The sequence below is a fragment of the Echinops telfairi genome, unplaced genomic scaffold, assembly GCF_000313985.2.
Source record: "Echinops telfairi isolate 266 unplaced genomic scaffold, ASM31398v2 ScPeMD7_6681;HRSCAF=7622, whole genome shotgun sequence".
Taxonomy (NCBI): Eukaryota; Metazoa; Chordata; class Mammalia; order Afrosoricida; family Tenrecidae; genus Echinops; species Echinops telfairi.
Window position 1 is genome coordinate 287,121 of NW_022110581.1, and position 16,355 is coordinate 303,475.

A 16,355-nucleotide genomic window follows, 5' to 3' on the forward strand; every position below is an offset into this window, starting at 1 on the left:
GGAGGAGGGTCTAGGCCCAGGCTTGGCGGTGGCATCTCCGGGAGCGCCATCGGGTGGCACGCCCTAGCGTCAGGTGCGAGTCCCCTCCAGCCCCCGCCCCGCCCCGCAGGAGGAGGCTGGCGAGCGTCGTGCCCACTCTCCCCCACCGCTCCTCCTCTCCGGACTTTTGTGCTGGGGCCTGGGAGCTCCTGGAGGGTGCGTTGCAGGAGGGGGCCAGGGTGAGCGCACCCTCTCCCCGCGCGCACGCACGCGCTCCCGGCGCACGCACAGCCGGGCGCGCGCGCGCGCACCCCCACATCACGCTCGCCGGCCACGAGCGCAGGAGCGTGGCTGTCGTCTTTGTGTGAGCCCTCGAGGGGGGTCGGGCCCCAGGCCGGTCCGGGAGAGATGGCGCAGCCCATCCTGGGCCAAGGCAGTTTGCAGCCCGCCTCGGCCGCGGGCCTGGCCGGCCTGGAGCTCGACTCTTCGCTGGACCACTACGTGCAGATTCGCATCTTCAAAATCATCGTGATCGGGGACTCCAACGTGGGCAAGACCTGCCTGACCTTCCGCTTCTGCGGGGGCACCTTCCCGGACAAGACTGAAGCCACCATCGGCGTGGACTTCCGGGAGAAGACGGTGGAAATCGAAGGAGAGAAGATCAAGGTGATCCCGCTGGTTGGGCCGGGCCGGGAGGGCTCTGGGAGGTGTCCAGCACGAGCCTATGTCGCCCACTGGCAGAGCCCAAGCCCCTTGGCTTCTCTTCATCCCCTTGCGTGAATCAATGGCCCCATTCTCACCTCCACCCTCACTCCCTGTTAGGGCAGTGGTTTCTCTTGTCCGTTTCTTTCCCCTGGCTGGTTTGATCCTACCTGGAATCACAGGTTTGATCCCATCCTGGACCCTGGGGCAGGCACCTTGGCACCTTGGCAGAAGGAGGATGGAGGGCCGGGTCTGTGGGATCCACCCCAAGACACCTGCACACCTGGAGGTACCTATCGGCCACCTCTGGGGTGTCCAAAAGGTCTTGGGCTTAACGTGGGGTTGAAGATTGCTTTATCTGGAATTACAATTGGTAGTTGAAATTAAGGTTGAGTTAGCAGTGGGCAGAAGGGGTCAGTTTCTGGCCCAGAGCCAGGAGTCCCTTGAAAAAAAATTGAGACAGGGTCACTCACCAGTCCTTCATAATACACAAAACTTGCTCTTCTGGAGCCATTCTCCCGAAAGATATCTCGCTGGCATTCTGGGCCACCTAATGTCCTCATCGGGTCAGGGCAGGGTATTGTCTGCAAGAGCCATTGTACAAACACCCAGCCAGCCTGGCTCTCCCCCTGCCCCAGGAGTTTACCTCGAACTGGGAGTGGGCACATGTTTGTCCATTTGCTCTCAGCCTTAAGTCTACAGGACGGGAGCATATTTGTGTGCTGGGGTTGGGGGAGCGGGGGGCAGGCAAGGGCTACTTCAGGGGAGCAGGGAGGAGGGGAAAGGGTCACGGAGTGGAAGCGCACCTCAAAAGGCTCCAGGGCGTCAATAGATTCAATGCTGTCCTTTTCCTATGGTTGGACCCTTGACAGGATCAGGGTGAAGGCAAATCTTCCAATAGTCAAGATGTCTGAGCCGAATGAGACTCTCCACTGTGCAGGGCCCTGCCTTCTGGGTTATTAAGATGAATGTGTTTTAAAATGGCTTCAGAAACAGGCTGAGGTACTAAGTGCTAAGAAGACAACAAAGATGGGCAGCCTGGGGTTAATGGAGCGCTCACAAACAGCTGGGCCCTGGGGCGGGGCAGGAAGCCCAGGCATTGTTTTCAGAGTGTGGTCTTTTTAGGACGCTGAGTTAGTTATTTGTGCCAACCTGGCCGAAAATCACTTGTGGGGCTAATTGAAAGGCTGAAAGGCGGTGGTGAGCCTCGCCTTTTTAGCTCTCGGGTCTCTTGCTTTGTGATGGTCGCACCACGGTGCAGCTGCCTTAGCAGTTCCCTGCTTTAGCTTGCAAGATTGACTTCCTACAAGACATCCCCAAGGAGAAGCCACATGGACCAATCCTGATGCAGCCCTGGGTGCTGGAGCAGCCGTGTGGAGACCCCTGCTAGTGCTGAGATGCTTGTTTGTTCACTGACTCAGCTTTCCTCCTGCAGTCGGCATCATTGCCTCTGTTTTGTGAGGTGGAGGACTTTGTGGACTGGTGTTGGGTTAATGGGTTAATGCTGGACTGGTGGGCTTGGGCAGCATTGGGTTGGGATGTTTTCGTGATGCACACTTTCTTTACATAAAACTCTCTTATACATGAGTTGCTGTGGATTTGTTTCTCTAAAGTACCTAGACTAATACAGACGCTGTCTGGATGGGTGGAGTGAGAGTGGAGGGGATTCCTCCATTCCCTTGAAAGTCTTTGTAGGTCTCCAGGTCTCTCTCTTTTCCTAGGGCTTACTCGTTGATGTTCACTGGGTTAGAGCTTTCGCTGGTGTGTCTAGCTGCTTGCAAGGGGAAGCTTTAAGATTCTGGAATTTCAGGAGACTGGCTTTCTTTCATTCTTTTTAAATCCAAAGTAGAAATGTATTTGTGCGTGGGCGATTGAACCTTCGGAATCCTTAAGATATAATGCTGGTATTGGTCTAAGCTCTTCTGTCACATATAAGTGCTCCCTGGATTTAAGGGTGGTGGTGGTGGTGGTGGGAAAGAAGCCCCCCATTTCGATGTAGGAGAAAGGAAGTGTTAAGAGTTTCTAGGGGAGGAGGGAGGGGAGGAGAGAGAAGGAATCTAGGAAGTAGGGAATGGGAGGTGCAAATGAAGCCCAAGAAGGACGTCACCCTTGACCTTGGGGGCTTTTTCAAAACATTCTTTCCCTTCTACCCCCGACCCCGAGGTCAGTACTTAGCCAAAGTGGGATATGCTGTCTTTGCCAGCAAGTCCAGATTTTTTCCCTGAGGGCAGAGCTTATGACAGTGTGACTCACAAGAGCCCAGCAGGACACCACGTGCATTGATGTGCTTCATACAGGTTTGGGGGGTGGGGTGATAGCTTTTAAGAGGGCAAAGCTTTGTGACCTCAGACCAAACATTCTTCCTAAGGGCGCTCAAGGTGGGGTGTGGGAGCAGGGAGCAGTGTCCCTGACTCTCGTAAAAGCTGCGCAATCTCAGGACCAAGACAGGCGAAGGCTGAGAGGCCAGCATGGCTGAGGGAAGATGGCAGAGCATGGCCACTGGGCAGCCAGCACGGGAGCTGGCGAGAACAGTTTGCTCCACCCTCCTGCTGGCCTGGAGTTCCTCAAGGAACAAGAGCCAAAAGCGCTCTGGGAGGTGACTGCCAAGGGCTTTCCCTCTGAGAGGGAGCGCTCAAGCCAATGTGACAGGTCCAGGTAGCCCTAGCCCATGGTCAGACATGGAAGGCTCTCAGTTCTAAAATACCAGCCAGCCCCGAGGAGGAACAGAGCTATCCCAGTAAGCTCCTCTCTCCAGTCCAAGAGCAGCGTGGGGCAGAGTTCCTGGGCACCATGGGCAGTGCAGGGCAGCCCCAGCTGAGACATTACCAGCCGTCCCTAAGGTCTTGAAGTCCATTTGGTTATCTCCAGTCCATGAGTCTCCCACCCTAGCACAGCCGGAAGATCCATGTTTCCGTTTAACAGGACCACTCAGAAAGCATCCAATCAGCATGCAGTACCGCTGCTGCTTTCTGTTTAATCCATGGGGGCAGTGGCGGTTCAGTAATAGAATCCTTGCCTTCCATGCAGGGGACTTGGGTTTGATTCCAGGCCAGGGCACCTTGTGCGCAGCCACCACCCATCTGTCAGTTCAAGCGTATATGCTGCTATAATGCTTAACAGGTTTCAACTGAGTCGACCAAGAAAGGCCTGGCGGTCTCTTTCAGAAAACTCAGTTGATGAAAAAACTCTGTGAATCATAACAGACTGGTCTTATGATAGCTGGGGTCCCTGTGAGTTGGAGGTAACTCAGCAGCAGGTAAAAACAACAACAACAACAACAACAACCTCTTGAAACACAAAGAGCCCAGGCTAGGCACTTCTCATATTTTATCTTATTTGATCCTCATAACAGCCATATAACCTCACCACCATTACTTCTATCATCCTCATTTGATAGAAACCAGACTGGGATTCAAACCAGACCAGTTGCCATGGCATTCACGCCAACCCCATGGCCACCCCTTGTGTGGCTGGGGAGAATTGTGATCCATGGGGTTTTCTATGGCTGCTTTTTTAGAAGTAGCTAGCCTGTCCTTTCTTATGAGGCCCCTCTGGGTAGACTCAAACTCCCAACCTTCCGGTTAACAGTGGAGTGCATTAACCATTTTCCCTTTCCAGGAACTCCAACTACCATTTAGAGAGCTTCGCCCTCACTTTCCCAGTGTCATGTGCATCTCAGCCTCACTCAGTCTTTGACTCTTATGCCCAAGAACTTGCTTTCGCATCTTCCCAACTTACTTTTTGGTGACAAGGCCCAATCAGAGTCCACACTCTTTAACACCACATTCTTCTCTAGGAGGCAATGTAGGGAGAACGTGAGGGATGCCGGTGGGGAGGAAGGAGGCAGGTGGCTTCCTTTTAGATCCGGGACCTAGGGTCATATGGCCTGAGGACCCAAGTACCTTCAAGATGTCTTGTTCCTCGACACCTAGGAGCCCGAATGGAGGACCTGGGATTGTGTTTCTGTGCCTTGTCTTGTAGGTAGGAATCAGCCAGTGTTCAGAGGTGGAAGAGACCAGGGAGTCTCCAAGCAGCATTCTTGTTTTACGGTGTTTATTTATTGTCTGGTTGCTGATCTGTGGGTAGAGCTTTCACATGCGTTTCACCCCTTCTCTGATTAAAGTCTGCACTGCATTTTGGCAGGAAGGCACAATCGGAATCCTGTCAGAAATATCTCCATAGCAGTGACTTTGGCTTGGGTTGGCACTTTACTTATTAGGTAAGCATGGTTCTATGACTAAATGACGAAGATAGACTAGAAGTGACAGTGGTTGGCTCAGCTGGTTTGTCCAATTTCTGAGACCGATTGTTAAGGAAGGGAATGGGCCTTCTTCAATCTCTTACTTTCCCACTGCCGGGTGGAATGTGGACATGATGGTCGGAGTGACAGCAGTCATCTGGACTCCTGAGGTGACAGTGGGACAGAGACACCTCTCTCCCTGCAATTCCAGTGTGCTCAGTTTGTAAATTAATTTTGAACAGTTTTATTGGCACATCATTCACATACTATACAATTCAATGGCTTGAATAGATTAAAGAAGAGTTGTGCCATCATCATAATCAATTTTAGCACATTTCCTTCCTTCTTGTACCCATTATGATGAGCTCCCCATTTCCCCCAATCTCCCCTGCCATAACCCTACAAAACGCATCATCTAGTCACTGTCTCTAGCGAATCACTCATCCTGGATTTCCTATCAAGAGAATCATATTTGTAAAAACCAACCGAAACAAAACAAAAAAACCAACACCCCAACAATAGCAAAATAAAGCACAGAACAATCTTAATCCAAAAAGAAAGCAAAATATGCTAAAAGCTAGAGGACATTAAAATGGGTCAAAAAGGGGAAAGAAATGATAAGACAGACGTTCAAATCTAACCTAGCAATAGCTGGGTCATTCACTGGGGGATGCACTCTGTCTGAGGGCGTTTACTGGAGGTGTGATCCCCGTGGGGACTCTGCGAAGTGGCTTCTGTCTTTCACTGTTATCCACATACTTCTGCAAACCCACCGCTCTCATTTGAAACCCTAGGGGGAACGTGACTCACTCAAGATCACATTGAAATTCCCTTTTCGGTTCTCTTTCCAGAGGTCAGGTGCCCTACCCCCACACCAAGTTACCTCAAGGGACACATGGAGGAGTAGCATACGGAAACGTTAAGAAGCCCCCCTGATGTCAGCCTGAAACGGGTGGAAGTACTTGCTAACATCTGGAGCTTTTCGGAATGGCCAGTCTGTCTGTTACCGACCCACTCCAAATCCACTGCCATTGAGCTGATTCTGATCACAGTGACCCTGAGCAGAGTTTCTGAGACTGTGCATCGTCCTGAGAGCAGACAGCCTCATCTTTCACCCATGGAGTGGCTGGGGGGCTTGAATCGCCGTACGCGTGGTTAGCAGCATTCTGCTTGTCCCACGGCACCACCAGGGCTGCATCTTCCTGTGCCTGTCTCAGCTTGGGGAGTCTGTGGGGGAGGGGGGGAGTCATTGGGATGCTCAGAGATGAATTTCTGAGTCGTTCTTTGTAAATTCTCTTAGCAGTGCCCCTCCTTTGGAGTTCACTGGAGTCGTGCTGGGTGGCTAGACACCCCTGCTGGGCGAGCCCTGGGGAGCAGGACAACTGCTGGGCAGCGTGGCTGCAGGCAAGGGTGGTCCAGGGCTCGGATTTCTTTTGCTATGCTGATTCTGTGGAAAAATACCTTCCTGGGTTACCTCTCCCAATGGAGGCCGGCTGAGCTCAGTGCTCCTGGGGAAGCGGCCTGTAGTCAAAAGCCATCCTGTCTTTCTTGGGGCTCCTGGCCTTCCAGCCTCTGCTAATTAGCGGAGTGGCTCATTAGTCATCAGCATGTGCTTCTCTTGTGGCCGCTCTTTCTGGGTGTGAAGTTCTCTTTGTCTGTCCTTCCTCAACAGTCCCTGTGTAAACTCTGTGTTATGTAAATATAGTTTTCAACTTTTCCCCTCATTGACCTCGGCACCCCCCCAAATGTTACAGATGTATTTGGCTCCCCCCTTTCCATGTCCAATGCTCCCCCATGGGCTTCTAACAAAGGAACCTTCATGCCTCATCAAGAGCTAGAAAGATGCTTGATAAGTTCTTTAGGGCAAAGAAATGCCCTTGCCAGCACGTGCGGGAGGCGGGGCCATGCTGGAGCTTGCTCTGACAGGGAGAGCTCTAGGACCATGGGGACAAAGACTAGCTTTCCCTTGAGCGGCTCTCTAACTTGTGATCCTTGACCTACTCCAGCACCCCACACATTTGGGCTTGTCCAGTCACCTGAGTCTTGTTGCTAGAATTCCTTTCTCCTCCCTTCTCACTGAAATGCCTTTGCTTTTGGGTCGAGCTCGTCTTCCCAAAGCCCAAACTTCCAGCATGGCAACCTCTGAAGCCCAGGCCCACGACCACAAATGAGGGCTAGTAGGCATTTGAGACCATAAGCAATTGCTAATATTGGCAGGGCTCCTTGGTTCAACGCCCAACCACTCCCCCAAAGGTTGGGCAGTAGAACTCACCAGAGGCCCCAGAAGCTAAGTTTGGCCATCTGCTTCCGAAAGGGCCCCCGCCTTGCAGACCCTAAGGAACTATTCCTCTCTGTTCACATGGAAACACCCTCCATTGGAGTCGACCTGACGGTCACAAACTCATCCACCCACTGCCACTGCCATCAGGTTGACTCTGATTCATAGCGACTCTATAAGACAGGGTAGAACAGCCCGTTTCCAAGACTAACTTTTCACGGGCTTCGGAAGCCTCAGCTTTCTCTTGTGGAGTTGCTAGTTGCCAGTGATCTAGAACTGCTGACCTTGGGGGTAGGAGCCCCACTCATAACCCACTACGCCACCCGGGTTCCTAAGGCAACTAACGAACAACAACAATACGTGGAGAGCATACTCCATTTTGCCAAAGCGGTTGCTCATGTATCGATTTCATTTGATCTTCCCTGCAGCCAGGGGAGAATCAAGTTCCCATTGAAGAGATGAGGCAGGCGAGGCTCTGATTTGCACCCGACTTGGTTTGATGCCACTAGACTCCACTGACATCCAGCTCAGGGGCAGTTACACCCCCCTCCCCCCGCCCCCCGCGTCTATCCTGTGCCAAAGGAAAGCAGGGTAGGCGTGAGGAGAGCCAGTCTCAAATGAGGAAGGCGATAGACACACACCTCAGACACCTGACAACAGGTACTCGCATGCTCGGCATGCCACTCTGAACACTGACCTGTGTGCACCACCAGATGAAGGGATGAAGCAAATGCTTTCTTTAGATCCGCCTAAAGAGAAAAGAGACTCTGTCCTAGATGGACCTTGAAAACATTCCACTCAGCGATCTCAGTCAGCCACGAGAGAAGCAAGAGTGCATGAGCTCACTTACCATAGTTCTATGCAAAAAACTGGCACACAGTACATTTCTTGCCATCCGCTAGGGCAGACTGGTTTCGCTCCATCTCATCCTGTGCCTGGGTTTGTTGCTTCAGGGCAGGGGTGGTATGAGCAGGGGGGTGGTATCCTAAAATAGCTCTGGCATAGCAATTGGCCAAAAAAACCAACAACCCCACAAACCAAAACATGTACAATGCGCATGGTTTGTGCACAATCCGGTACACAATATGTCCAGCATGGACAAGGGCATGAAGACCAGGTGGGGAGTGACAACTCCATTGGGGGCAGGGTTTCCTTTTAGGGTGATGAAACTATTTGGAACAAGGTGGTGGTGGTGGTGACAGAATATTGTGAATGTGCTGGAGGGCGTTGTTCCTTGTAAAACGGGTTGCTTCTCTGTTAGGCGCATCTCACGGCGGCGAGTTGAAAGTGCGGGGAGGCAATGCTTCCCCTCTGTGGCAGCAGGCACCAGGGTATCTGTGAGTGCTAAGAAGAACAGAAACGAGGGGCCCGAACAAGGAGCCGGGCCCTGGGGCTTGGGGCCTTTCTGGTGACTTGAGATTGCCCCATCCCATTGGCTCTCCTGTTTTGGGGGGGTGCAAAGCACTTGGGGTGCGGTTTCTGAAGAACAGGGTGGGAGCAGTGACAGGCATTTTAACTCCCAGCCACTGAACTGGAGCTCCCAGTTTCCTACTCCATTAGCAAGGCCCTCCCCAGGGCCGTTCCTGCATCCTGGGCGGCGTACAGCTCCGAAGCCAAGGGAAAGGCGAACAGCCAACTCACTCAGCCCCGAACTCCTCACACCCACTCACCTCTCTTCCTGTTGGTGGCAAATATATTTAGAGGCCTGAGCTCATGGTGTTAAAGCAGCTGTCACCCACCTGAGGGCTGGCAGGGAGTCAGCTCACGCCCAGGCAAGAGTAGGGGGGTGGGGGCCTCTGGCACTGCCCTCTTCCCACTGAAGTCCATTCCCTTCCTTGGCCTGCCCACCCTTTTTCCTGCTCAGAGCCCCAGGCAGGTGGAAGAGACAGCAACCCCTTCTCTTGCTCTGCTTGGAGAAGCAAATCTATCTTTTTCTATTCCTAAAGGATGGCAGATTGGTGCTTTTCTTTGTCAGTCACTAAATCTGGTTTTATCGCTGAAGTAGCCTCAGGCATGGGCTTGATGGCCTCTTTTTGTGGCTCAAGGCAGTGCTACTGGTTGATAAGTCCACACTGACTTCAGTCGAGATGCCCTGAGACAGAAGGCTGCTACTGGTTTAGCCAAGGAAATGCTAAAGATGCTAATTAACAATTCAAGAACCAATACCTTGGTAAACAACAAGAGATCTAAAATTGATGGCAAGGAAAAAATAAAAAATAAAATAAAATTGATGGCAAGGAGGGTGTAGAATGCCTGGTGGCATTCCATCGAGTGCAATGTAGCCAAGAGGAAGGACAGAGAGCAGCATGAAGGTAGAACATGATAGCAGGACAGGAGGAAAGTAAAAGGAAATTGAGGAAAGAACTAGGAAGCAAAGAACATCTATAGAGGTATAAACATAGGCATTACATATGTAAAATTATTAATATATAATGATGGAGATATATGTACATATATTTTAGGTTTAATATTAAGGTAGCAGACAGACATTGGACCTCTACTCAAGTCCTCCCTCAATGCAAGAACACTTTGTTCTAATAATCTGGCATTCTGTGATGCTCACCTTTCCGACACAATCGCTGAAGACAAAATGGGTGCATAAGCAAATGTGGTGAAGAAAGCTGATGGTGCCCGCTATCAAAAGATATACCGTCTGGGGTCTTAAAAGCTTGAAGGTAAACAAGCGGCCATCTAGCTCAGAAGCAACCAAGACCACATGGAAGAAGCACACCAGCCTGTGTGATCACGAGGTGTCAAAGGGGTCAGATATCAGGCAGCAAAGACCCAAAGCAACCATTCTGATGTGAATTGAGGGGGGTCAGAATGGAGACCCAAAGCACATCTGTAGACAATTGGACATCCCCTCACAGAAGGGTCACAAGGAAAGGATAAGCCAGCTAGGGTGCAGTATAGCACTAACAAAACATAACATCCCTCTAGTTCTTGAATGCTCCCCACTATCATGACCCCAGTTCTACCTTACAAATCCAGCTAGACTAGAGCATGTACACTAGTACAGATAAGAGTTCTCAGCACACAGAATCCAACACAGATAAACCCTTCAAGACCAATAATGAGAGTAGCCATACCATAAGGGTAGAAGGAAAGGGGGGGGTGAATTGGGAGAAAGGAGGAACCGATCACAATGATTGACAACCCCCCCACCCCAGGACGCTTTAAAACAGAAATGTGAGTGACGGGAGACAGTGCATGGTGTAAAATATGAAAATAAAAATAATGTATAAAGTATCAAGGGCTCACGAGGGTGGGGGAGGGTGGGTGAATAAGAGGAGCTGATACCAAGGGCTCAAGTAGAAAGAAAATGTTTTGGAAATGATGAAGGAAACATATGACATATGTACAAATGTGCTTGATACAATTGAATGGATTGGTATAAAAGCTGTAAGAAACCCCCACCCCAAAAATGATTTTTAAAAACCGAACCAAAACCTATCATTGCGATGGAGTGTTCCAGACACAGAGTGCAATAGAAAGGCCTAAGACCAAAGACTGGAAGGAAGTGGCAGGAAGCTGTAGGAAGAAGGAAGAGGCGTGAACCGAGTCTTGAAAACCAGGTGAGATTTGGGATGAAGGCCTAGAGGAGTGACCGGGTCTGTTGGGGGACGGGGGTGGCCTAGCATGAGGAGGGAGGGCACTAGGCAGAGTTGAGTGGTTTGGAACTAGGTTGAGTGGGATCAGATTGTGGTAGCTGTTAGGTGCCGTGGGTCCATTCCGACGCATAGAAACCCTATCAATATACAACGGAAGGCAACCTGGGTGGCCCTGCGACATCCTCACAATTGTTCTGATGTGAGTTGCAGACGCTCTCTCAGTCCATCTCGTCCAGGGCCTGGCTTTATCTCGCTGCCCCTCCACCTTACCAAGCCTGATGTCCAAGTGATCAAATTGTCAAGTTATGACAAAGGGCTTCCTGTTCGATGTTCTCTCTATATGCAGTAGAGGAGTCTGGAAATTTTCTGAAGAGACCGATGACACACTACCGATGCAAACAAGGCTGGAGTGGAGGCATCCAGGATCTGGAATGCATCGCTGAATTGCAGGAGGGAGAAGAGGAGAGTCTAGTTTAGAGCCACTTACATAAAAAAATGGAGAAGGGAGAGATAGCCGAGAAGGTTGTACCCAAGGAATTTGACCATTTGTGTTGAAAGAGGACATTACGGGGAGTCCAGACCATGAAAATCCATATTCAGCATGATGACCCTGGGTCCCTGTGAAATCCTCACTCAGCAAAGAGATCCACTTACATTGACCAGATTCGGATGTTTGCTGTTGGGTCTCATCAAATCGATTTCAACTCAAGAGTAACCCTATGTTCAAACAGGATGAAACCCTGCCCTGTCCAGCCCTGCACCACCCTCACTGTCGTTCCTGTGTTCCAACCCATTGAGCCGGTTGCTACAGGCATAGTGGCAAGACACCTGGTTGACGATCTTCCACTTTTTTCGATGCCCTTTTACCAAGAATACCGAAAAGACCACGGTCTACTAAAGGACAAACAAATCTGCTTGGGAGAAGTATGGCCATCGTGATCCTTAGAGGCAAGGAGGTGGGCATCAGGGCTAATATCACATTTCAAATAAGACTCAGGCGAACATGGATATGCTCCCAAATCAATGAAGCTTTGCACCAAGAGTATAGAACTGCTGTGCACTGCCCCACCCCACCCTCAACAACAACAACCAGTTTTTACATTGATCAAGTGTCTTTTTTTTAAATCATTTCATTGGGAGCTCATACAACTCTAATCACAATCCATCCATCCATTGTGTCAAGCACATTTGTACATTTGTTGCCATCATCATTCTGAAAATATTTGCTTTCTGCTTGAGCCCTTGGTATCAGCTTCTCATTTTTCCCCTCCTCCCCACTCCTCACTCACGAACCCTTGATAATTTATAAATTATTATTATTTTGTCATATTTGGGGTAGAAAGGGGGAACTGGTTACAAGGATCTACATATAACCCCCTCCCTGGGGGACGGACAACAGAAAAGTGGGTGAAGGGAGACGTCAGACAGTGATCAAGTGTTGGAGGCAGGTCGGGAAGATCTCAAAGATGACCCAAGAGAGGGAAGACCGGCAGCCTCCACGGACAGACACTGGGACTAAATTCGGGAAAGCGGTGGAAGGAGACTACACTGTTAGCACTGAGAGGATAACTACAGAAGTCGGGATCTTAAACGGTGTGGTTCCGCATTGAAATTTGTGTGCACGAGAGGTGCCTAGGTGTTTCCTATCACATTTCAAATGCAAAACATCTCAGGTCTGTCTGAATGTCTCAGAAGGTCTGTCTGAATGTTTTGTTGTCCCTTTGAGAAGAGCTTTTCTATTGTGAACGGGGAGAAGGTTTACAGAGCAGGTGGAGCTTTCTGTTCAAGGATTCATGGTTTCCGCTAGTTGATTGCAGCCCCCACCAGGGAGCATAACATAACGGTCCTGTCTCCAACCTTCCTGGTCTCCTGGCCTTCCTGTACGGCAAAGCAAACCTCTCTAAAGTGCCTGTACTGACTGCTCGCTCCCAATAAAGGCTCTACTTCGTTTCAAGAGCCATAGCCGTCAATTAGTGGCCACAATCACCTTTTCTTTGAGAACTGAAACAGGGCCTTGGGACCATGATTCAGAACCTGAGTTTCTCTTGGCCGAGATGCTGGAAGGCGGGAAGGCCAGAGAGGAGGCTGCTGAGTAGGTGTTGACCCCAGAGCCTCTCCAGGGAGTGGTTTCTTTGGAGATGTTGCTGCTAGCAGCTTTTCGGTCCTCCTAGCCTGGCCTTTCTTCCCCAAGCTGTGATGCACACGGAAATGCAGCCGGCCAGCAACAGTACCTCTTCCAAACCAGTGAAATGCCCTTAGCCATTGAGCGCAAAGGTGCGACGTGAACACCAGCTTGCGCTCTTTTCTCTAGAATGAGATGTAAACAAAACAAAGCCAAAAATAAAGGCACGCATGCTCGCCGCAGAAAAAGAATGAAACTGTCGGGCAGTGTAGCAGAAAACCAATGTCGTGTGCGGTGGGCTCGCCTCCTAGAAATAGCCATTGGTGTGCTGGGGAAAATGCTTGCGGTCTCTTTCCTCTGTGCTTGCTACGGTTCCTGCATTGTCAGAGTGGAGACCCCGCCCTGGGACATTGCGTGTGTCCTGCGTTTTTCCTCTTGTCTTTTGTGAGCCTCTGCCTCGCCCCCACCCCCACCGTGGCTGTGCAGCACAGGGACCCGCGTGGCGCAAGGCCTGCCCGACAGGGTTTCCTATACTTTGTTTTTGTTTCTTTGATTTTTCCTCCCACACGGTCTGCCTGGGAAGTGGGTGAAAGCTCGCTGGGTGGCTAATCAGTTTTCCACCCCGCAGTGGAGACACAGTTTGTCTCTTCCCGTGTATCATTGCTTATCTCAGTGTCTTCTCGGTGCTTCCTGTCTCTGGTCTTCCTCCGCTCTTCCCCTGCTGAAGGTCACCCTTGAGTAGATTCTGTTCCAGTGCTGGACTGCTGTGAGGTGTGCCTCCCTCCCTCCCTTCCTCCCTCCCTCCCTCGGGTCAGCGGTCCCTGAACAGACCTGCCTGTGGTTTGGCTGAAAGCCGAGCCTTGGGGCTGAGTTCCAGTCCAGGCCGGAAGGGTGACTGTGGCCCATAGTCTCAGGAGTTCCACCAGTCTCTCTCCAACCAGTAAGCCTGGTCTTGGGATGATTTTGAGTTTTATTCCACTCTTCCCCCCGCCCCCCACCCTATGCAGGACCTTCTACTGTGATCCCTTCCAGAGCGGTCAGTAGCGGTGGCCAGGCACCATCTAGTTCTTCTGGTCTCAGGGTCCTGGAGACTGATGTGGGTGTGGCCCGTTGGACTGATTGTTTCTGTGTGTGTGATTTTCTTCACAGTTTGTTCCTCCAGGCACAGAGAGGCCAGTGGCTGCCCCTCAGGCGGGCGGCCGCTCTCGAGCTTTGACGACCCCAGTTGCTGCTCACCAAAGTAGGATGTCGAGCCTAGTCTTTGTGTGCACTGCCGTGCCAGTTGACCTGGGTGCCCCCTGAGCCTAGCATCCTGATCCCCCTAAGTATTTGGCTATGTTTCGTCAGTTTTTAATAATGTTGCTTCCTGTATGCTCCACCACATTCAGAGAAAGAAAGACCCATGTTGAAATAACTTTTGTCAAACCTACATGAAAGGAAAACATTTAAAATCATTTTATTGGGAGCTCATACAACTCTCATCACAATCCATCGCGTGAAGCACATTTGTACACTTGTCCTTGTGTGCACTGCTCTGCCAGTTGACTTGGGTACCCCCTGAAACCACACCCCATAGGGTTTTCTGGGCAGATCGCAGGGGATTTCTTCCAAAGGTCACCTGGGTGTATTCCAGCTGCCCACCTCTCGGTCAGTAGCTGTGCACTTGAGCCCACATGGGTCCCACAGAGCTCGAATCAACTCAACCGCCCCTGACGACAACACCCACCGAGCTGTGTACACTTGAGCAGTTACTTTGTGAGTTAGGCCCTTGCCCGGTTTTGTTGTTGTTGTTGTGAGGTGCCCTCGAGTCCGTTTGGAGCCACAGCGACCCTATGACAATAGAGCGAAACACTGCCTGGTCCTGGGCCCTGCTCTTAATTGTTGCAGTGGCCTGAGCCCTTTGTTGCCGCCACTGCCAAGCCATCTCGTTGAGGACCTTCTTCCCCTTTACCAACCACGATGTCCGGCTTCAGGGACTGGTCTCTCCGGACATGTCCAGAGTACGCGAGAGGAACTCTCGCGATCCTTCCCCGTTTTAGCGGAGTACGAGTAGCGCACCAGTGGAGTGGCTGGTGCACAGGGTTTTGATTCTTTCACTGCTGAGTCTTTGGCTTCGGTTTCTGGGCATGGGATTACAGGCTCTAAGGGTCTGGGGTATTCTTACTGCCATCTTGCTTGCCACAAAGGTTGCCCAGTGACATCGCAGTTTTTCCACAAGAAAAGTGTCAAAGGAACACCTTGCCAAACCCTGAAATGCACCTGTTCATGTCCCTTCCGAGGGCCCACGTTCATGCCTGTGCCAGAGCCCCGCTTCCTCTAGCAGGACGGTGGTCGGCTTTTTATGATTCCACAGAGACCCAGACTTTCTCCTCTCTGTTCATGTTTCCTTTTCTGACTCCCTGGCTGGGCTTTGCTCTCTTCCAGGTCCAGGTGTGGGACACAGCGGGTCAGGAACGCTTCCGGAAGAGCATGGTAGAACATTACTACCGCAATGTGCATGCCGTGGTCTTTGTCTACGATGTTACCAAGATGACATCCTTCACTAACCTCAAAATGTGGATCCAGGAGTGCAACGGGCATGCCGTGCCCCCCCTCGTCCCCAAAGTGCTTGTGGGCAACAAGTGTGACTTGAGGGAACAGATCCAGGTACCCTCCAATCTAGCTCTGAAATTTGCCGACGCCCACAACATGCTCTTGTTTGAAACATCAGCCAAGGACCCCCAAGAGAGCCAGAACGTGGAGTCCATTTTCATGTGCCTGGCTTGCCGTTTGAAGGCCCAAAAATCCCTGCTTTACCGTGATGCTGAGCGGCAGCAGGGGAAGGTGCAGAAACTTGAGTTCCCACAGGAAACCAACAGTAAAACTTCCTGTCCCTGTTGAAACCAAATGGTGTAAATACAAGCTAAGGTATCACTGGAGTTTTATTCTTTCCCTTTTTTTTCTTTCTTTTTCTCCCGTGCCTGCAGTAAAGCTGACACCCACTTGTTTCCATACAAGTTGCTATTACAATAAAACTTTGTATAGATTATAACCTGCCTTCGTGTCTTGCTTTCCTCTCAAAAGACATTTTTGTTTGGGAGGAGAAGAGGCGACTGGCCCTACAAAAGTAGCAGAACCCTGCCAAGATACAGCCCCCCTGCCAGCTTTCTTTGCCACCTGAAATGTTCATGGTTCGTCACTCGTTTGGGACTCATTCTTTCTCGCTGTTGGCACCCTCAGTGGGAAGGAAGAAGCACCTGAAGGGGGATGGGCCACAGCCAGATCTATTTTCTGAGTGAAGCACTGCAAGTGGAAGGTTAGGGACACCTTCAGGGGAGATGCTGACTCATCAGGATTTCAGGATTGTGTGCCTGCAATGTTGAAAGGGGGCTGCTTACTGCCACCCCCCCACCATATCAATCAAAGTCCAAAAACAAAAGGTCT

The 16,355-nt window shown here is 51.0% G+C and overlaps 1 protein-coding gene across 1 annotated transcript; it reads left to right on the plus strand.

The window, feature by feature from the left end:
- Positions 1–344: 344 nt before the first annotated feature.
- RAB33A (RAB33A, member RAS oncogene family) lies at positions 345–15,963 on the plus strand. The gene is made up of 2 exons (XM_004717789.2): positions 345–645; positions 15,357–15,963. The coding sequence occupies exons 1-2, from the start codon at positions 388–390 to the stop codon at positions 15,810–15,812; spliced, it is 714 nt and encodes a 237-aa protein (XP_004717846.1). The 5' UTR covers positions 345–387; the 3' UTR covers positions 15,813–15,963.
- Positions 15,964–16,355: the final 392 nt, after the last annotated feature.